We start from the raw sequence: 22,644 nt of genomic DNA, 5'->3' as shown, positions 1-22,644 counted from the left end.
TCCTTATTGCCAAATTCAGACTTAAATTGAAGAAAGTGGGGAAAACCACTAGACTATTCAGGTACGACCTAAATCAAATCCCTTATGACTATACAGTGGAAGTGAGAAATAGATTTAAGGGACTATCTGATAGACAAAGTGCCTGATGAACTATGGATGGAGGTTAGTGACATCGTACAGGAGACAGGGAGCAAGACCATCTCCAAGAAAAAGAAATGCAAAGCAGCAAAGTGGCTCTCTGGGGAGGCCTTACAAATAGCTGTGAAAAGAAGAGAAGCGCAAAGCAAAGGAGAAAAGGAAAGATATAAGCATCTGAATGCAGAGTTCCAAAGAATAGCAAGGAGAGAAGAAAGCCTTCCTCAGTGATCAATGCAAAGAAATAGAGGAAAACAATAGAATGGGAAAGACTAGAGATCTCTTCAAGAAAATTAGAGATACCAAGGGAACATTTCATGCAAAGATGGGCTCAATGAAGGACAGAAATGGTATGGACCTAACAGAAGCGGAAGATATTAAGAAGAGGTGACAAGAATACACAGAAGAACTGTACAAAAAAGATCTTCATGACCCAGATAATCACGATGGTATGATCACTCACCTAGAGCCAGACATCCTGGAATGTGAAGTCAAGTGGGCTTTAGAAAGCATCACTACGAACAAAGCTAGTGGAGGTGATGGAATTCCAGTTGAGCTATTTCAAATCCTAAAAGATGATGCTGTGAAAGTGCTGCACTCAATATGCCAGCAAATTTGGAAAACTCAGCAGTGGCCACAGGACTGGAAAAGGTCAGTTTTCATTCCAATCCCAAAGAAAGGCAATGCCAAAGAATGCTCAAACTACTGCACAACTGCACTCATCTCACACGCTAGTAAAGTAATGCTCAAAATTCTTCAAGCCAGGCTTCAGTTCAAGCTGGTTTTAGAAAAGGCAGAGGAACCAGAGATCAAATTGCCAACATCTACTGGATCATGGAAAAAGCAAGAGAGTTCCAGAAAAACATCTATTTCTGCTTTATTGACTATGCCAAAACTTTTGTGTAGATCACAATAAACTGGAAAATTCTGAAAGACATGGGAATACCAGACCACCTGACCTGCATCTTGAGAAATCTGTATGCAGGTCAGGAAGCAACAATTAGAACTGGACATGGAACAACAGACTGGTTCCAAATAGGAAAAGGAGTACGTCAAGGCTGTATATTGTCACCCTGCTTAATTAACTTAGATGTAGAGTACATCATGAGACTCGCTGGGCTGGAAGAAGCACAAGCTGGAATCAAGACTGCTGGGAGAAATATCAATAACCTCAGATATGCAGATGACACCACCCTTATGGCAGAAAGTGAAGAACTAAAGAGCCTCTTGATGAAAGTGAAAGGAGTGAAAAAGTGGGCCTAAAGCTCAACACCCAGAAAACGAAGATCATGGCATCCGGTCCCATCACTTCATGGCAAATAGATGGGGAAAAAGTGGAAACAGTAGCTGACTTCATTTTTCTCAGTTCCAAAATCACTGTGGATGGTGATTGCAGCCATGATATTTAAAGACGCTTACTCCTTGGAAGGAAAGTTATGACCAACCTAGACAGCATATTCAAAAGCAGAGACGTTATTTTGCCAACAAAGGTCCATCTAGTCAAGGCTATTGTTTTTCCAGTGGTCATGTATGGATATGAGAGTTGGACTATAAAGAAAGCTGAGTGTGGAAGAATTGATGCTTTTGAACTGTGGTGTTGGAGAAGACTCTTGAGAGTCCCTTGGACTGCAAGGAGATCCAACCAGTCCATCCTAAAGCAGATTAGTCCTGGGTGTTCACTGGAGGGACTGATGTTGAAGCTGAAACTCCAATACTTTGGCCACCTGATGTGAAGAGCTGACTCATTTGAAAAGACCCTGATGCTGGGAAAGATTAAGGGCAGGAGGAAAAGGGGACGACAGAAGATGAGATGGTTGGGTGGCATCACTGACACAATGGACATGGGTTTGGGTGGACTCCGGGAGTTGGTGATCAACAGAGAGGCCTGGCGTGCTGCGGTTCATGGGGTTGCAAAGAGTCGGACACGACTGAGCGACTGAACTGAAACTGAAGATAGTTTTTCTCCCTCCCTTCTCTATTTCCCCACTTCTTCACTTTTATTTCTTGGAACCATTTTCCAAATAAAACATGAACTTCAAAAAAAGAAAGAAACATGGACCAAAGACATGATTTTATTTACTGAGAGTTTGAGTAAGATATGTGAAAGCCACCTCAAAACTCTCTACCTATGTGTGCAACTAACTGCCTTAGGCAGAAAGCTTAGCTAAAGGGCTTTGGCTCAGTGAGAACTCAACTCTAGGAAATTTCAGAGAGAGACTACTGATGATTCCTGACACATGTCAACTTATTCATCTGTGTACGTTTAGAACTAACAGGAAACTTTCTGCATTTGGAGTTTTAAAAGTGAAAATTCACAGCTGAGGTTTTTAAAGGAACTGTATACAACGAGTGCTGTTTATTTCACTCTTTCATAAAAGGCAGTCGAAAAATAAAGGAACACAGACATGAACAGAATAAGCACCATCTTCAGCACCATACAAAGTTAAGGGATGGTCCCATATCCTTGTATAGGTTCAGTGATTTTCAGTCATAGCTACACATTAAACGCATCCTGGAAATTTTTATAAAATGAGCGAACTCCAGGCTCTTCTCCGAGGAACTCTATTCTAATTGTTCAGTGGTGGGCCCAGATGGCTGTATTTTTTAACCACCTTCCTTTCCAAGAATCCCACTTCTGCTTTCCATCCTCCCCTTTCTGCCAGAGCGGTCAAAGATGATCCAAGAACACGCAGACAGACACCAACACGAGGACAAATCAATCAGTAAGCGTCGACCGTCAGCAACACTAGCAGGACTCACCACTGAGATTAAGGTAGCAAAAACCAAGCGAACCACTTCCTGCATATGCAAAGCATCAAGCTCTTTATAAAGCCAGGGTGACTGACTCATCGCATTTGCACGGGACTTTTCAAGTTTCAGCCCTGAAGGTCCCTTTTCCCAGGAACCCCCCTCCCTGTCCCAGGCAAATGGAGATGGTTCAGTTCAGTTCAGTCGCTCAGTCGTGTCCGACTCTTTGCGACCCCATGAATCGCAGCACGCCAGGCCTCCCTGTCCATCACCAATTCCCGGAGTTCATTCAGACTCATGTCCATTGAGTCAGTGATGCTATCCAGCCATCTCATCCTCTGTCGTCCCCTTCTTCTCCCACCCCAATCCCTCCCAGCATCAGAGTCTTTTCCAATGAGTCAACTCGTTGCATGAGGTGGCCAAAGTACTGGAGTTTCAGCTTCAGCATCATTCCTTCCAAAGAAATCCCAGGGCTGATCTCCTTCAGAATGGACTGGTTGGATCTCCTTGCAGTCCAAGGGACTCTCAAGTCTTCCCCAACACCACAGTTCAAAAGCATCAATTCTTCAGCGCTCAGCCTTCTTCCCAGTCCAACTCTCACATCCATACATGACCACAGGAAAAACCATAGCCTTGACTAGACGGACCTTTGTTGGCAAAGTAATGTCTCTGCTTTTCAATATGCTGTCTAGGTTGGTCATAACTTTTTTTCCAAGGAGTAAGCGTCTTTTAATTTCATGGCTGCAGTCACCATGTGCAGTGATTTTGAAGCCCCCCCAAAATAAAGTCTGACACTGTTTCCACTGTTTCCCCATTTATTTCCCATGAAGTAATGGACTGTTAGTCACCCTAAAAAGCAAACAAGTTTAATGTGATGTGAATGAGAAACTTACCAATAATTATTTCCTTTTTGCTCATTATTTCTAAATTTTCTGAATGAATCTACTACTTTTTAACAGAAAAGTAATATAAACCTTAATTATGCTTTTATGTTCCAAAGAATTAAGAAAATTTTCAGGGTACAAATAAGTGAAAACAGAAGGATAAAAAAGTATATAGACAAAATGGCACCAGTTTTGTTGGAAGAAAGGGAGGAAAGAGGGGATAACAGAAGAAAAGGTGACAGGAAGGGAGAAAAGGAGTAAGAAAACTCCAGAAATTTAACACAGGGTTCAGCTCTAAGATGGTGAAATTCAGTGATTTTATTTTGCTCTGTATACTTTAAGTTTTCAAAGCATTTTTAAATAATGAACATGTATTGCTTATAAGAAAAAAAGGCTATTGGGAATTTAGAGTAATGGCTTAGTCACCAAGTCGTGTCCGACTCTTGCAACCCCATGGACTGCAGCCTGCCAGGCTCCTCTGTCCATGGGATTCTCCAGGCAAGAATACTGGAGTGGGTTGCCATTTCCTTTTCCATTTAGGGAAATCATCTCCTGATTACTAGCAAAAATCCTTAACTACATCAGTAAGCTGATATTTCCCAGTTTAGACGGGGGGCAGGGAATATGAGTATCTTTAAGAGGTTAATTGCTTTTATTTCAAAATAAAACTCAATTTGGTCCTAAAAAATATTTGGTGATGTTATTAAGTACACTCGTATCTTCCCTTTTTTGGAATCACAATGCCACCCCTGTGTTTTAGGACTAAAGAATGGACAAGGGCTGAACAGAAGTTTAAAAAAGTCTAGCTTTAAGACTGTATGAGTTTCATCCTTTACATAGGGAGGACAAGTGGTCACAGTGTCTCTAAAACCTTCTAGAGGTATGGACCAAGAGGAAGGCGTTGGCCCTCCCTGTAGGCTTTGGGCCCTCCCTGGGGTAAGGGACTCTACAGCCAGGCAATAACATCCCAGCTAGCTTCACTCCCAGAAAACCTAAGGCCCCTCCCTGGGAGGGGGTCTAGGTTCCCCTATCACCTCACGGCAGGGGCATCACTAGAAGGCAGGCTGGTTCACGGATCCCAAAACCCCACTGATGGGGGCAGGAGCCAGGGGAGCCTGTGACTGAAGTCTGGAAGCCTCCAGAGGCACGGCTGCTGTCCACCCACATTCAACAAGCAGGAAAGGCAGTATCCGTCTGGATAGAAATGCTTCATTTAAATCACACACACACACAAAAATTACCTTTTCTTTCAAAGCTTTCCTCTCTGACAAAGCATACAAGAGCCAGAAACTTTGTCACCTCTTTTAAATAAAGAACCGTTGTATTATTCAGCTTTATAATGGCTGTTGATTCCTTGTCATAGGGGGTTCCTGCTCCATCTTCTTTGAGGCTAAATGAGAACAGAAACCAAAACATATTTGACCATTAAGAACTACAATTTGTAACCCAGCAACAAGACCGGATTATCACAAAGAATGATAATCGTACCGATAGGAAGTCTACACTTACAGTGCTTTTCAGCTAAATATCTCAGAAACACCCAATCACAAGAATGTACAGTGTATGATAGTCAATTTCCTACTGACACACCAAGTGGCTGAACTCTCCATGCACCTGAAGAACACAGGTGACAGATGGAGGTTAGTTCTTCTCCTTTCCGTTGCCCATGAGGGCTTCCTGCTTTTCGTGACAGAATAACCAGGCTATCCAAAGCACAGCCTGATGAAAGACCAAGAAGGGGTGAAGAATTTTTCCAAAATAAAGCAGCCTGAAGAGGCAGCCAAGTGCTGGGCTAGATCCCTCATCTGGGGAAAAAAACTGCAATAAAAGAGAGAATTGGGACCACTGATAAAATTTAACAAAGGATTCTATATTAGATCATAGAGTCATGAAGCCATGTTAAATAGGCTTAATTTGATATTGAACTGTGGTCCTGTAAGAAAACGTCCTTGTTATTAAGAGTATTAATAGTTGCTCAAGTATTAACAACTATGGTCTAAGGATCATGATCTATAACTTACTCCCAAATGGTTCAGCAAAAACAAATGTGTATGCACAGTCATCCCTATGGAGCAAGCTTAGGGCCTGGGGTTGGCTCTAAGACTCCCCTCAGCAGATACCAAAATCCAAAGATGCTCAAGTTCCTTATGTATCTGCATATAACTTATACACAGGCATGCTAAATTGCATCATTATGTATCTGCACATAATCTACATACGTGCATGCGTGCATGCTAAGTTGTGTCATTCATGTCCAACTTTTTGCAACCCTATGGACTGTAGCCTATCAGGCTTCTCTGTCCAAGGGAGTCTCCAGGCAAGAAAACTGGAGTGGGTTGCCATGCCCTCCTCCAGAGACTCTTCCTGACCCAGGGATCGAACCTGTGTCTCTTGTGTCTAACTGCCCTGGTAGGTGGGTTCTTTACCTGTAGTGCCACCTGGAGAACCCAAACCTACACACACTCTCCCCTTTTTTACTTTCCTTTTGGCATGTGGGATCTTAGTTTCTTGACAGGGAATCGAACCGATGCCCTGTGTGGTGAAAGCCCAGAGTCTTAACTGCTGGACCATCAGGGAAATCCCCCTCCTCCTCCCCACCATACACTTTTAATTATCTTTAGATGACATAAAATGCCGAAGACAATGTAAATATTATGGAAATAGTTGTCAGCATGCAGCCAATTCAAGTTTTGCTTTTGGGAACTTCCTGGAATATTTTTCTGAATATTTTCAATTCACTGGTTGGTTGAATCTGTCAGTGTGGAACTCACATGGGGGGCCAACTGTATTAGAAAAAGAGTGAGCAAATATGGCTCACTAAAAACTGGTGAATCCCAGAGAAGGGTATATGGGAGTTCACTGTACTATTCTTGCATATTTTCTATAGATTTGCAATTTTTTTCAAAATAAAAAGATAAATAAATATTTAAGAAAAGGTGTGGCCTGCAAACACAAATTACTTGGGTTTGAATCCCAGCTCTCTCAATTGGGCAAATTGAGTCACTTCTTTGAGCCTCGATTTCTTCATTGTATATTAGCAGTGATTACTTCAAAGTTTTCTAATGCAATGAAATAATATATACATAACACTAAGCATAGTGCTAAGAGCATATAAAATGTACAATGAATGTTAACTGCTATTATCATTATTGTTATGACCTTTGTGAACAAAACCGGGCCCTTTGAAGACACTGATATATCCAGTTATGTATCTTTTGTTTATAGACAAAGGAGGATGTCATATACCTTTTCCATATCTGAAACTGTGTGTTTTCAGAATCCCAGCTGAGATTCCTAAGCAGACCAGCTCACCTGCTTCTAGGGTCTCCAATTACAAGGCTAACTGCTTCCTGGCTGTGGCATGCACCCTCAGCCACCCTCTGCAGGTCACCTGGGCTGGCTCGTGGCCACTCTAGCAAACAGTCTCAAGAAAGCCCAGAACGTATGCCCCATTTGTGACCCAGACCCATACTGGTTCTTACTGAACAGGGCAGGTTCCCAGGCACACTGCATTCCACCACAGGAAAACCATCTGCCAATAAAGCCCTGCTCCCTCCTCTGCCCAACCCCTTCTTCCCGGTGTGTGTTTGAGCTGGATAAAAGTAACTCTGATTAACATTGTTTCCATGAACAACTAACCATTTATGTCTAATTACCATAAAGCAAAATAATGATTATGCATATCCTTAAGTATGTGCCAGGTTAATTGTGCTATTCATTGTTATTTGATTATGACAGTCATCTAAACTATAATCAGGATACTTTCATCCTCCATGACTATTTCAAGGTCATCCACTTAACAGTTTAAAAACAAGAGAATATTGCAAGGCAGCAGTCTTGGGAAATAAGGTCTATTTCTAAAGCCAGAAGGCAGTGTTTAATAATAATAATAAGAAATTCCCTGGTGGCTCAGTGGTTAGGACTCCACACTTCCACTGCAAGGGGCCCGGGTTCAATTCCTGGTCAGGCAACTAAGATCCCACAACTCATGTGGCTTGGCTGAATAAATAAACTTTAAAACAAAGTTTTAAATAATTAAAAAAAATAATGGCAGATACATTTGGGGTCCACCAGGGGAGACCTAATGATATTTCATCCTCACTACAGTCCTGAGGGGTATGGATCAGTTTTCCTGTTTCATAAGGGAAGGGACTGTGGGTGGGCATGTATGTGTAACAGTTAACAGAGTCTGAACTAAATGGAAGAAAAAAGTGGTGAGACCAAGGCTCCCTAGAAGCTGGCAGAGAAAGCTGCATAAAGCAGGCCACAGCCCAGTGAGTAAAGAGAAAGATGAAGAAATGCTTTACCCCATCAATGACTGTGAGATGATATTCTGAGATCCGATATAAACAGGCAGCAACAACCTAATGCCTTAATAAGACAGTTCATACCCACTCACTCTGTACAAAATCCTGAATTCAACAAATTTACTATTATGGGGAATTATTTCTGGGTCCAGTAACAAAATCAATTTTCCTCATTCCTTATTTTGTATTCTTTTATATGTACAAGAAGTTCAGTTTTCTAAGAAGGTTAAGACTGTAATACTAAGCAGATAATGTTGTTTGCTTAGTTTTATAGTTCTCTGCTACCCACAGCAAAAGACAATCAAAAGTATATTGGAAAAAAAAATCCAGCCATTATTTCCTATTATAAAGAAGGTAACAGAACTATGGTTAATATGAGATATTTATGTAGAAACCCAAGGATCCTAATACTTTCCCTCAAGTATACATGACATTATGATACGTGACAGATTTTTCAATAGAGGAACTAGGAATCAGACGAGTTCAAATACTAATTTCGTTCCATAATGATAGTATGAGCTGGGGTTAGAAACTTCACCACTCTGAATTTCAGTTTCCCTATCTGTAAAATGGGAATAATAATTCTCACCTCATGGAATAGTGAAGAATTCAATGGTATAATATAGGCAATGAAATTATCAGCATAATGCCCAGGCATTTACTCAACAATTTTTTATTATTATTATCACATACTAAATGGTGTATTTATAGATCTCAATCATTTCAAACAAAAGTATTAACACCAAATAAGTAAATTCAAAATACCTCAAGGGTTACAAAAGAGAAATGTGCTTGATGGTAGCCTTTCAGAATGTTCTACTTACCCATAAATACACGAAATATCAATGACCACATCAATCATGTCACAGCAGAGCTCGTACGTTTGCATATCCACAGGGGTACTATCTGTTGCAATGTAAATCTTACTGACCACATCAAAGAGAAACGCCTTTTCAATTCCAGAATTCTGAAACAAAAAGGAGATGCTGCCTTAAAGGGATAGGTGGTTTTATAGCATGACATGGTTACATAAAATGATATGACATCCTCAGTCTCAAAGACGAACTAGCTAAAATTTCGGTTGTTCCATTTTATTACAATTTAAACCTCATTATCATGAACATCTTTATAAAGGACTTACTTAAGAAATGAAAACTGGAATTATCACACAAATTTTACTAATTTTAAATTAAAAAGTAGATTTTAAAAGTCTAAACAAATAAACTCAATATTGTGCAGTGAGAATCAATGTGGATACAACTAAAGGTCTGTGGTAATTCTACTTTGAGCTGGTAGTTTTTAGGACTCAGCCAGCCACCATATCATTTATTCACAGTGTTAAACAGATTTTTAAAAATTCAACATCATATATCTTATAGCCAAAATCAACTTTTATGCCCTCTAGCTCTGACAGGACTCTATTAACATTGAATGATTGCCTACAACTTCAATAAACATTCCAACTATACCAGTGAAGTATAGGAACTGTTCTGGGAGTTAAATTTTAATGGACCTAAAACAGTATGTAGGCACAATCTTCAAATGTAATATTTCAGAGACCTTGAAGTACTGTCAGACCAAGTAGAAATAAGATCGTTTTCACTCTTGCAATGTTATTCTTAAATTCTGCGAATGACTAATGGGATAATATTATTTACTTACTGAGATAAAGATGTTTAGCAAATTCTCCAGGGTGGGAAGTTGTGGAATCAGTTTCTGAACCACTTTGCTAAAAGCTTCAAATATTGAATGGTCATATATGCTTGTCAGATAAAAGCTGAAAGACGAAACAGTATTCCATCACTTTTTACCTTTGACCGAGGAATAGGCTGTTCAGACTATGTCATTAACACTAGTATCATGCCTTCTGTAATTACTACAGCTCTTATACACACATTCTAGCCCCTTCAGAAGTCAAAACCACCTAGGTAAAAAATGAACATGAGAATTCCCCGGCGGTCCAGGGGTTAGGACTCTACTTTCGCTGCCAAGAGCCAGGGTTCAATCCCTGCGTGGGGAGCTAAGTTCCCAGAACCCATGCGGTGCAGCCAAAAAAAGAACATATCTTAACAAGACATTTCTGTCCAACTCCCCCAAAGCAAGAACTGTGCCTAGTCTCTGCTGACTGGCTGGACCAGAAGGCTTAAAAATGCAAATGCATGTGCCTTTATCAGCTTCCTTACATTCTCCAAGAGAATCTGCACTAATGATCTTTATACACATCTCTCACGTTATAGCAGTTACATTATTGATACTCAAGTATCTAATCTTTTCATTTTTTAAATTTGCCAAATGAATGATGCATACTACCCCACAAAAATTACAGAGAAGTGGCTTTCCTCTGTGAATATTTATTTCTATTCGTTTTTTTTTTAGAGGATTCCTTATGATTATAGATACTACCTATAATAGTAAACCTCAGCATCGATTAACTTCCTGGATGCAGTGTATGGGTCTTCTCTTCTGTGTTTTTCATATGAGGAAGGCTTAGCTTTGATCTTTGGTCAAAAAAAATTTTTATAACCCCAACACTTTTCTGAAAGATTGGAGTTAGCACATGCAAAGCTCACTTTTCCCAAATACTATCCTGATGTCTACAGCACAAAACAGGGTACACAGGTCAATGACTGTCCATGCCAACTACTCATGATGACTTTGGGACCCCAATGATCCCTGAGGCATTTCTGTTCTCACCTGAGATGAATTTTTTCTAGCCCAGCATCTGCAAGGTCATCATTTGCCCTCTGATGAATGTCTCTCTGGGTTTCAATTTTGTGGTCATCTGACAGACCATCCACTTTGTGAATAAACACCTCAAAGTTGATGTCAGTGTTGACTTTGTAGGCCCTGGTCACTGTGAGGTGGAGCCTGGCCAAGGCCTCCATGTAATCGTCCTGGGAAGAAAGCACAGGCATGTCAGGGAGGCCTCTCTGGGGCTTCTTGCCGAAGCCTTGTGGGCTGCCTTCCACAGTCTCCCACCTCACCCCACCCCCAGCTTTACTGAGGTATGATTGGCAAACACTGCATGTATTTAAGGACCACGACATGTTTTGATATACACACGGTCGATGGCTACTTTGGGGGCACAGGGCAGAGCTGAGTGGTTTTCCTCTGTAGAAACTCCTCAGAGATAGAACAGCCTGCAAAGCCTAAAATAATGACCGTCTGAGCCTTTGAAAAAGTCTGCTGACCCCTGGTCTACAGTAATTGCCCCAAGTAACACAACGCTATTTTTTTCTTGTTCTACAGATGATACCCAAAATAACACAATGAAGGCCTGTGTGTATGCATCTCTCTTTTTAAGAAATCAAACAGTAGATATCAAAGCCCTATGTTTCTCCCCATCCTGCCAGCCGAGCCCATCATTCTACCCCACATCTTCCAGAGGTAACCAGTATCTTGACTTCTGCCTTTAGCATCACTTACCTCTTTATACATTACTATCAAGACATACCTATGTATCCTTAAACAACATACAGAATTAATTTACATTATTTAAAAATTTACAACAATATCAACTTGCCTGTGGATTACAGTTCGCCTTCTTCATGCCCATTATGTCAGTGAGATTCACCTTTGTTGAAGCACATAACTAATGCGTGATTCCTATGAATAGTTCTATAAAATTCCACTGTGGATGGTCTATAGTTTGTCACTGACTTGCCTGCTGATGGACATTCAGAATGTTTCCAGTTATGTGTTAGATTAGAAGATGACAATGTGGCCAGTCTCACACACAAATCTCTGTGCCTGTTTGTGAGTTTCTTAGGGCCTACCCTGAAGTCAGGCTTGTTGGGTCAGAGGATTGAGCATCTTGAACTTGACTAGATAACATGTAAGAACCCTTGCTCCTCCAGACTCTCACCAGCACCCAGGGTTGTCAGATCTCTTCATTACTGCCAACCTAAGGGTACGAATATGTCTCAGTTTTTTTTTTTTCCTGGCTTCATTGCTTACAGGATCAAGTTCCCCAATCAGGGTTCAAACCTGTGACCCTGGCAGTGGAAGCTCAGAGTCCTAACCACTGGACAACCAGGGAATTCCCCAATAGGTCTTGTTTTTATAGCAAAAAGGAAAGGGATCTTCAGAACAAAATTTAAAGGACTTTTCACCCCCTCATTCTGACTCCAAATCTGGACAAATGAAGAAAAGCCAATAAAACAGGGGATGTTTTGGGGCATTCTTGTATTCCCAAAACTAGTTAATAAAAATGTACCCCTATGTATGTATGTGTATGGCTGCGTCCCTTTGCTGTCCACCTGGAACTATCACAACATTGTTAATCGGCTATAATATAAAATAAAAAGTTAAAAAAAAATTAAAGTAGCTGTCCCATTCTGCATTCCTACCAGCAGTGTAGAAGTTTCAGCTGTTCTCCGCGTTTCCTAACACTTGGTATTACCAGTTGGTTGGTTTGTTTTTGTCTTTTTCAATTTTGGCCATTCTGAGTGGCATGGGGTGGTATCTCATTGTAGTTTTGATTTGCATTTTCCTAATAACTAGTGATTTTGAGCATCTTTACATGTGCTCACTTGCTAACTGTATCTCTGGTTTGGCCATGTGTCTATTAAAATATTTTGCCCATTAAAAAAAAATGTATCCCCAGTCTTTAGATAAATTAAAATACTAAGATACTAACAGGAAACTATGAAGGGAGAAAAAGACCAGACAGTCATTTTCATCCTTCACACTCTAAAGAGTTGTTTAAAATGAAAAACAAACATTGGACGCTGTGGAGTGGTTTAGTCATGTCCAACTCCCTCGACGCCATGGACTGTAGCCCACCAGGCTCCTCTGTCCATGGGATTCTCCAGGCAAGAATACTGGAGTGGACTGCCATTTCCTCAGCCAGGGATTGGATGCTGGGCTAAGCGTTTTGGAGAAATTCTAGTTTAATAATTTGGGGCACTTTCTTAATACATTATAATATCTCAGATAAAAAACAAAGTCATGATTGTGCAATTCCACATATAGAAATTTTAGACAAGGCAAACTATTCTATAGAGACAGAAAGCATATCATATCAGCCTGAGGCTGGAACCTGGGCAGGGGGTACATCTGAGAAAGGACATGAAGATTTCAGCGTGGTGGAAACATTCTTCAAGTTAGAAGATGGTTAGAAGGTGTATAGTGGTTGAACCGTGCACTTAAAATGACTGTAATTCGGGACTTTCCTGGTGGTCCAGTGGTTAAGAATCTGCCTTGCAGTATAGGGCACGTGGGTCAGGGAACTAAGTTCTCACGTGTGTTGGAGCATCTAAACCTGTGTGCTGCAGCTAGTGGGCCGCACGCCACAATTAGAGAGCCCGAGCGCCGCACACAATGCAAGATCCAGCATGTTGCAACCAAGACCTGATGCAGCCAAATAAATATTTGGTTAAAAAATGAGTGCAATTCACTGTATGGAAGTTACACACTTCAACAAGTGTTATTGGTTATGTCTTAACTGAAGAGAGGAGTTAAGGGCCATGTGTCTGTAGCAGAAGCAGCCAAGGTCAAGAGTGTATCATGATCTCAAAAGATTAGAAATCATTCCTTTAACCTCCCTGCCAAGCACATGAAATAGTCTGATTACCAGCAAACTGATGAAGTGGCACAGATCTATAAGAGCTAAAAAATGACATGACAAAGAAGAAAATATTTGATTACTAGAGCAGAGAGACAGTGAGTGATTTTTTTCTCCTATTGTGCTTATTATCTTCTACAACAAATTTTAAAAAAAGGAAAAACACATTGCCTGGCTTCTATTCTAAAATTAGATCTAGGAATTACAGGCAGGTCACAATCACAATCACCAACACGAGTTAAGCTAGCACTCTAGTTTGGATCCCAAGCACCTGTGAAATTGCTCCCGGGGCAGGGTGGGGGTGCTTCCCTGGTGGCTCAATGGTAAAGAATCCACCTGCCAGTGTGGGAGACACAGGTTCAATCCCTCGTCTGGGAAGATCCCACAGGCCACAGAGCAACTAAGCCAGTGTAGCCAGTGTACCACAACTACTGAGGCTGTGCCTCTAGACCCCGCGTTCCACAACAAGAGAAGCCACTGAAACGAGGAGCCACCACCCCAATCTCTGCAGCCAGAGAAAAGCCAGAGGGGCAGTGAAGCTCGGTTTGACACAACAAAGCCAAATAATAACATTATTAAGAAAAGTAAAAGAAATGGCTCCTGGGGTAGGGGCCGAGGGTGGCCCTGGAGACATGCTACATTCTGTGGGCTGCCCGGGGCGGGCAGTGTCACTTGGGTAGTTCATGGGAAATCACTCTTGATGCCTTCATTCTCTTCTATTTTACAACATTATGTGAAGACACATTTTTCTCCTTGGTGATATATTTATCTGGCAATCCTGTGATTATGAGGAATTCACAAGCGAAAAATAAAACTAGGAGGTGTCAGACAAACAGAGTACTGCTTAGACTACTGCGGTGACCTTCAAGAGTTGCTGAGACTTCCTCAAGTTCAGTTTTGTTTAGTGTTTACAATCACATCAAGTAAAGATTCCCACAAATGTGATTTTTACAGTCTGCTTCCAACAGAAGAGTCTATTAGGCAGACCTGGAAACTGCTTTGTTAAAGAAGTTAAATATTCCTTACTTTTAGTAAATGACCACTTTTAACAATGCTTTTCCCTACCTTTTAAAAAGTGTAACTTAAAAAGATGTATTTCTTACTCTTATGCATTTCGTTGCCCTGTGGCCAGAACAAAACCCAGTGGCCCAAACAAAACCCAACAAGCCAAGAAACAAAACAAAGAACACATTTACCAACCCTTATTGAAAGTCCACTTTTCGGGACTTCCCTGGTGGTCCAGTCGCTAAGACTCTGTGCTCCCAATGCAGGAGGCCCAGGTTCGATCCCTGGTCAGGGAACTAGATCCCATATGCTGCAACAAAAAAGGTCCCGTGTGCTCCAAATAAGACTTGGCGCAGCCAAATAAATAAATAAAATATTAAAAAAAAAAAAGAAAGTCCACTTTTCATGCTCAGGTTAAATTAAAACCAAATTACGGCTGCAATTTAAAAAATAGGCCAAAAAAATTAAAAATAGAAAATAAAAACTGTCAAGTGTGGGAGGGAGAGGCATAAATTTGGAATTTGGGATTAACATATACACACTAGTGTGTCTAGTGTGTGGGCTCAGTCCTGTCTGATTCTTTGTGACTCCATGAGCTGGGGCCCAGCAGGCTCCTCCGGCCATGGGATTGCCCAGGCAAGAGTACTGGGATGGGCTGCCGTTTTCTACTCCAAGCTATCTTCCCAACCCAGGGATCGAACTGATGGCTCTTGCATCTCCTGCACTGCCAGGCGCCACCTGGGAAGCCCAACATATACACACTAATGGCACCCCACTCCAGCACTCTTGCCTGGAAAATCCCATGGACGGAGGAGCCGGGTAGGCTGCAGTCCGTGGGGTCGCAAGGAGTCGGACACGACTAAGTGACCTCCCTTTCACTTTTCACTTTCCTGCATTGGAGAAGGAAATGGCAACGCACTCCATTGTTCTTGCCCGGAGAATCCCAGGGACGGGGGAGCCTGGTGGGCTTCCGTCGATGGGGTCGCACAGAGTTGGACACGACTGAAGCGACTTAACCGTATATAAAATAGATAACCGACAAGAACCTACTGTATAGCACAAAGAACTATATTCAAGATTTTATAGCAACCTATAAGGAAAAGAATCTGAAAAAGAATATATACATATATATTCTTTAATATATATCACCTGAAACTAATACAATTTGTAAATCAACTATACTTCAATCAAACCAAAAAAAGAGAGATTACTGAGGCAATAAAAACACCCTAAACAATGTAAAAACTGGCAGGTGTACCTATTTTATCACATTAAAGCTGTATTATCAACACCTGAGACAGAGTTGCACTGGCAATTCAAATTCCATAAATGTAAACTGTATGTATACACAATCTGATACTGATGGTAAGGGCTTCCTGAGCCATAGTCCTGCAGTGACGAGTCAGGGCTGGAATCCACTCACCCACGGGCAGGGCCACTGCTGCTGCTACCCCGTGAGTGCAGCAGCTGCAAGACCCAGGGAGAAAAGGGAGCTTAGAGGAGACAGAGGCGCATGACAGCCCTGGAGCCTCCCCTCCCAGCGAGTGGCCTGTTCACCGCCTGCCTGCTCCTCCTGGGCTTTAAGCTTCCTGACTTATGGTGCTGGCCAACCTGAGACAGGAAGAAGGGGATACTGCCAAAACCACAGATGGGCCAGGAAACAGGTCAGGATGAGCAGGACGGCCAGGAAAGTGTGGTTCCCAGCAGCGCCTGGACCCAGTGAAGGTGCTAGAGGTGTGCCTCTCTGGGTGGGCCCACAGGAAGAGAGGCATGGCTGTCCATGGAGCAGATATTGGAATGGACAGCCTCCCTAGTCCACTACCCCACACACAAAGGAGAAAAAGAACTTCAAACCATCTGGCCATGCTCCCACAGCTCCACAAGTTCACCGTGCAGTCACTTGGAACTAAAAGGCTGAGTTGCAAATTTCATTATTATATTAAACAGGCACCTCGATCCATGAGTGAGTTTACAATGCTCTCAGGCATGAGTAGTCTTGTCCGAGAATAGTTCTGCAAGCGTGGACTCAGAACCATTATTACCAATGGTCTTCATAGCCCTTCTTCCCCAACATGACTGGGCTCGCAAGAGGCTCAGCCCCACCTGTCCATTTGCAGGTCTACAATTGCAGGCAAACATTGAGACCTGAGCTTAGAGTTGGCTTAGGGCATTGCTGTAGGACTTGTTACCTTTTAATTCCCTACAGCTGCAAAAGAGAGCCCTTAGGAGGGCCTTCTGGCTGGCCCACCATTGGGGACACTTTCTAAGAGCAACCACACGTGGAATAGTTTGAAAAACATCAATGTCAATATCCCAGTCTGCTACCTGTGCTTTTTCCTAAGACCACCTGCCTGAGATGTATTTTTAGTCCTGCTATCTCCCTCTCCTCCTGCCCTTACACGATCAGCTCCATCCCCCACTTCACAGGAGAAAGGCCCAGGGAACCAGAGAGACCATTCAGAAGGCTGGTCTGAATACCAATAAAGTGAGTGACTTTCAAGCCTGGGTGATAAGGTTCTTCTCCAGCCAAGCAGCTCCCAATTCTTTGTTTTCAGCAAAGTTAAAATGAAAACACAATCAGGATTGTCTACTGATAAACCACAAAAAATATTTTTTTGTGTGATAGAAAATCAGGTAACCTAGCAGATACAACTTGGAAGGAATTTAAATAACTGAGTAAATGTTAGAGCAAAAATCACCCCATATCCACCTTATGTGAACAAGGTTTTCAGTACAAACAGAAACCAAAAATAGAATTGATGCTAAACCCTTAGTCAAGCAGATACACAGATGGAGTAGAAAAAAATATACGTATCTCAAATTTCACATTTTGTATTTAGTTACCTCTAAAATACATACTAGTCATGCTGCCTTAACAGTATACTAGTAGGAACTGCAATAGTTTGATTCAGAAGAAAAATGTCGACACTCAGAGCACTTAATCTTCACAGGACATAGTAAACACTTTAAAATGTAGATAATCATGTATTTTTGTTGCACAGAACCTGTGATCTTTTAGAGATATCTGCCAAGAGTAGCAGAGGGGGGACACACAGCTGCTTTCATTGGCTATCACGGTGGTCCCCTCCCTCTGGGAGGTCCTCTTTAGGCTTGCAGAGAGGACACAGTTCCCAAACACTGCTTGTTGGTCAGGGTTTTGTGAAGGGAGATTTTTTTCTCCCCTTTCCAAAGCCAGACAGCCACAACCAAGAAATGCTAGTCTGGTAGAAGTCCCTATTCCTGACCCTAAGACCCAAACCCAAATGACTGCAAGGGACCTTGTGTCAACGTAGGGGAGGAGGGGCACTGCAGTCCCACCAGACACCGAGATGGAGCCCTACCTGGGAGTCTATGACAAATATCAGTGCTCCTGTTCCTCGGAAGATCATCTCATAGTCAAAGGTAGGGTCGAAAAAGTCAATCTGTCCTGGGAAGTCCCAGATCTGAAAATTAACAAAGGAGCTGTTGGAAACGTCCTCCCGGCAGATCTTGTTCGTGCTCTCCAAGAACAGAGTTTCGTTGGGAGACATTTTATGAAAGACGACTTTCTGGATGGATGACTTGCCACTCCTTCTTAGGCCCATGAGCAGGATCCTCGGCTTTACCTCCGTGCTGAAGGGGTCGCTAAAGTCCAGAACTGGGAAAACCACAAAACAAGAAGAAGGTGAGAGGCTGTCACAGTGGTTAGTGCGAGGAGTTTCACTTCTGCCTTGCACATGATTTAGGATCCACAGACAATACTACCTTTTCAAATACAGAAAGCGCAAACTCCATCACTCCCTCATCAAGGGGCCAGCTTTTAGTAAGTGAAAAATCCTGAAAAATGCTGCATCACCATCTCTCACACCATCTCAGAGGGCCAGAAAACCTGGGCAATTCCCCATCACAAGCAGGAACTCTAGAGTGTGAAGGCTAGAGGTTTCCTGGAACAGACTATACAGGGAAAGAATCCATCTTAGCATTCCAGAGTAAAGTCCTTCTTTGCCCATCAGTGTTTGCTAAAAAGATGCTTGTTTATTTGAATTATGCCTCAAAGAAACAATTTTGGACTTCATCAAAATTTAAAACCTTGTGGCTTCAAAGGACACATCAAAAAAGTGAAGCCAATCCAGAGTGGATTGGGAGAAAACATTTGCAAACCATATATATGAGAAGGGTCTAGTATCCAGAATTCATAAAGAACTCTTACAATTCAACAATAAAAAGATAATCCAATTTTAAAATGTGTAAAGGATTTAAATAGACATTTAGCCAAAGATACACATATGGCTAATAAACACATGAAAAGATGTTCAACATCATTAGTCATAAAGGCAATGCATATGAAAAAAATGAGATGCCACATCATACCCCACTAGGATGGGTTAAAAAGACTGTCAATAACAAGTGTTGGTGAGAATGTCAGGAAATGGGATCTCTCATACACTGCTGGTGGTAACATAAAATGGTGTGCTTTGAAAAAACAGTTTGGTAGGTCCTCAAAAGCTTAAACATTCAGTCACCATATGACCTAGCAATTCTACTCCTAGAAGAACTTACATGCTGCTGCTGCTGCTAAGTCGCATCAGTCATGTCCGACTCTGTGACCCCATAGACGGCAGCCTACCAGGCTCCCCTGTCCCTGGGATTCTTCAGGCAAGAACACTGGAGTGGCTTGCCATTTCCTTCTCCAATGCATGAAAGTGAAAAGAGAAAGTGAAGTCTCTCAGTTGTATCCGACTCTTAGCGACCCCATGGACTGCAGCCTACCAGGCTCCTCCATCCTTGGGATTTTCCAGGCAAGAGTACTGGAGTGGGATGCCATTGCCTTCTCCAAGAACTTACATATGTCCAAGCAAAAATCTGTGCATGAGTGTTCACAGAAGCACCACTCATAATAGCGAAAAAGTAGAAACAATCCAATGGCCATCAGCTGAAATATGAACTAACAAAATGTCGTATACCCATATAATGGAATATTATTCAGCCATTAAAAAGGAATGAAGTATTGATTCGTGCCACAACATGATAAATGTTGCAAATGTTATGCTAAATGAAAGAAGACACAAAAGGTCACAAATTGTTTGATTCTGTTTATATGAAAAGTCCACAACAGACAAATCCATAAAGACAGAAGGTACTTCGTGGTTGCCAGCGGTTGGAGGGTGGGGGGAACGGGAAGTGACCGTTAATGGTTATGTGTTTTCTTTGGGGTGATGAAAATGTTCTGGAATTAAATAGCAGTGATGTTTGCATCCCTTTATGAATATACTAAAACCACTGATCTATATACTTGAAAAGGCAAATATTATGGTATGTGAAATATATTCCAACTTAAAAAAAAAAACAAACAGCTTCACGACTGACAAAAATAAAAGACCAAGTATGAAACCCAGTGAAAGATCAAGAAAATAAACCAACATTGTAAGAAAAATGCAGAATATAGACAAAGATAGAAATGTGGCAGTCACGAAACAAGGACAGTTCAGACAAAGAGCAGTTATGGAAAAGGGTCTTAATGAATCTCAGAAATAGAAACACAATTGGCAAGAGGGGAGGATATATGAATTGAAAAGCAGAATAAGCAGATGAACACGGCATTAGTGACTAGAAAGTCAGTCTCTCAGAACACAGTACAAAGAGACAGAACAATGGAAAGTATGAAGTAAAAGTGACATCAAGAATGCAATTCGAAAGTCCCATTATTCTTCAAACAAGTTCCAAAAAGAAAAATTACAGAATATGGGGGAAAGCAATATTCAACTAAATAGATAACCCTTTTCCAATTAAAACGAACATGCCCACAAAGTAAAAAGGAGAAATTTAAACAAAAACATCCCCACACCAAGAATAATTATAGTAAAACTTCAAAACATCAAGGATAATAATAAAACTTAAAACTATGAAAAGAGGAAAACTATTATCTACAAAGGACTCATAAAGATATCAGACTCATAAAAACATCAGACTTCTTACAACATGAATGAAAGAAGAGGACAGGAGAGTATCACATGTCAAGGACTGAAGAATATCTTTCACCCTAGATTTATATACCCAGTCACAGTGTGTCTCAAATGTAGGAGAGCAACAAGTGTAGCAAGATGTTTTCCAGGAATTCCCTGGCAGTCCAGTAGTAAAGACTGTAAATTTCCACTGCTGGGAGGCCCAGGTTCAATCCTTGATTTGGGAATTAAGATCCTGCAAGGCTCCTGGTGCAGCCAAAAAAAAAAAGACATTTTCAGACATCGAAGGACTCTGAAAGCTTACTGCCTACTTAATCTCTTTGAAAGAATTACTCAAGGATATACTCCTGAAAGAAAATACACTCAAATATGGTGAAATGCAATAAGCAATGGAAGACAAATTTTATTGAAACCTATTAAGTTACAATAACTATTGATTTTATATTTTGGAATAAAAAATTGGAAACTAAAATTCCAGACAAGGCAGACATGGGAGATTGGTGAGAGAGAGGCAGACAAAAAGTAACAGAATAGTATGGTTTTTCTTAGAAAAGCACAGTTGCATATTAATTTTTTAAAATAGAAGAATAAGTTTCTCAAAATATAAAACAGGTGCATCACATTAAATTATGTACAACCACAAAAATATTTCAGTGCTTATAAATGTCTTCATCTCTTCTCAGTTTATACTGCTGGATGTGGGTGAGGTTTTAACTTCTCTTCAGCAGGGTCTGCAAGACTCTATGTGGCATGATCACTGACAGTGCTGCCCTGCAGGTTGGCTCTCTTCCTCTTGGGAGAATGTGGAGGTGATAGATAGAGACCATTGTGGAAAGGGGAGGGAATGTGTATGAGTGTTTACATACATAGAGTGGCTGGGAAGTGAAATATACATATGGTTATAATATACACACACAGCTGGAAGTATTTCCTTTTCCTGGCCAAATTCAAGCATGCGCCGCCAACTATAAACAGCTGGGAAATGGTGAGTCAGATCAGCAAGAACACCATCAACTCTGTAGAGACCCCTACACTGAGCCCCATGCAGATGTATTTTATCATATTTAACTACTGTTGTTTAGTTGCTAAGTCGTGTCCAGCTCTTTGTGACCCGAAGGATGATAGCCCAACCAGGCTCCTCTGTCCATGGGATTTCCCAGGCAAGAATACTGGAGTGGGTTGCCATTTGCTACTCCAGGGTAGGCTTCCGAGGTGGCGCTAGTGGTAAAGAATCCACCTGCCAATGCAGGAGACACATGAGTCGGGTTCAATCCCTAGGTCAGGAAGATCCCCTGGAGGAGGAAATGGCAACCCACACCCAAGTATTCTTGCCTGGAAAATGCCATGGACGGAGGAGCCTGGCAGGCAACAGTCCCTGGGGTTGCAAAGAGCTGGACACGACCGGGCACACACACGCTGCAGAGATCTTCCCGGCCCAGGGATCGAACCCAAGTCTCTGGCATTGGCAGGTGGATTCTTTCTCACTGAGCCACCTTGGAAGCCCATATTTAATTGGCATGTACAGTAATACACTGTGTGCCAGGGACCTCGCTAGACATGTCTACAAACTTTACCCACCCAATGAGGAAGAACAAGTCTGTTCTACCCCTGAAGAACTTGGGCTAATGAACTGGCCCGAGGTCACAGGACTGGTATGTACTAGCACCCTCATCAGGGCCTTACCCGCCAATCAGCTGGCATTCAACTAGAACTGCAACGAAAACAAAAGACGACTAGAAAATACCAGAGTGTGTTACGCATGACACGAGTAAATGCTGCTAGGGAAACTCTTAAATTTACTTATACGTAGGTGGGTGCTGTTTCACAATATAAATGCATTTTTTTTATTGTGGACCCACAGTCAAAAAGCTTTGTATGCCACTACTGTTGTTCAGGGGAGGTTTCTTACATCAGAAAAGCCTGCTGACGAGACTACGCTGGTGGAGTAGTTAAGACTCCACATTTTCACTGTAGGGGGAACAAGTTTGATCCCTGCTCAGGGAACTAAGATCCTGCATGCTTCATGGCTCAACCAAAAAAAGAAAACCCTGCTGGCA

General features: G+C 41.7%; 1 protein-coding gene and 1 non-coding gene across 2 annotated transcripts in view; one reads left to right on the top strand and one right to left on the bottom strand.

Annotated features, from left to right (window-relative positions):
* RRAGD (Ras related GTP binding D) overlaps window positions 1–22,644 on the bottom strand; it is a 38,435-nt gene that overhangs the window by 6,121 nt on the left and 9,670 nt on the right. The window contains exons 2-6 of the mRNA XM_040238805.1: window positions 17,987–18,282; window positions 10,769–10,968; window positions 9,737–9,851; window positions 8,899–9,041; window positions 5,009–5,157 (exon numbers count right to left, since the gene is read on the bottom strand). Coding sequence (XP_040094739.1) covers window positions 5,009–5,157; window positions 8,899–9,041; window positions 9,737–9,851; window positions 10,769–10,968; window positions 17,987–18,282 — 903 coding nt within the window. The remainder of the gene's footprint in view (window positions 1–5,008; window positions 5,158–8,898; window positions 9,042–9,736; window positions 9,852–10,768; window positions 10,969–17,986; window positions 18,283–22,644) is intronic.
* On the top strand, window positions 14,869–14,941 carry TRNAG-CCC. Its single transcript has one exon. It is a non-coding gene; the product is annotated as a tRNA-Gly (tRNA).

This window comes from Oryx dammah, unplaced genomic scaffold (genome assembly GCF_014754425.2).
Source record: "Oryx dammah isolate SB20612 unplaced genomic scaffold, SCBI_Odam_1.1 HiC_scaffold_4, whole genome shotgun sequence".
In the NCBI taxonomy this organism is placed as follows: Eukaryota; Metazoa; Chordata; class Mammalia; order Artiodactyla; family Bovidae; genus Oryx; species Oryx dammah.
Note: the sequence above shows the minus strand (reverse complement) of the source record. Positions and strands in the feature narration are given on the sequence as shown.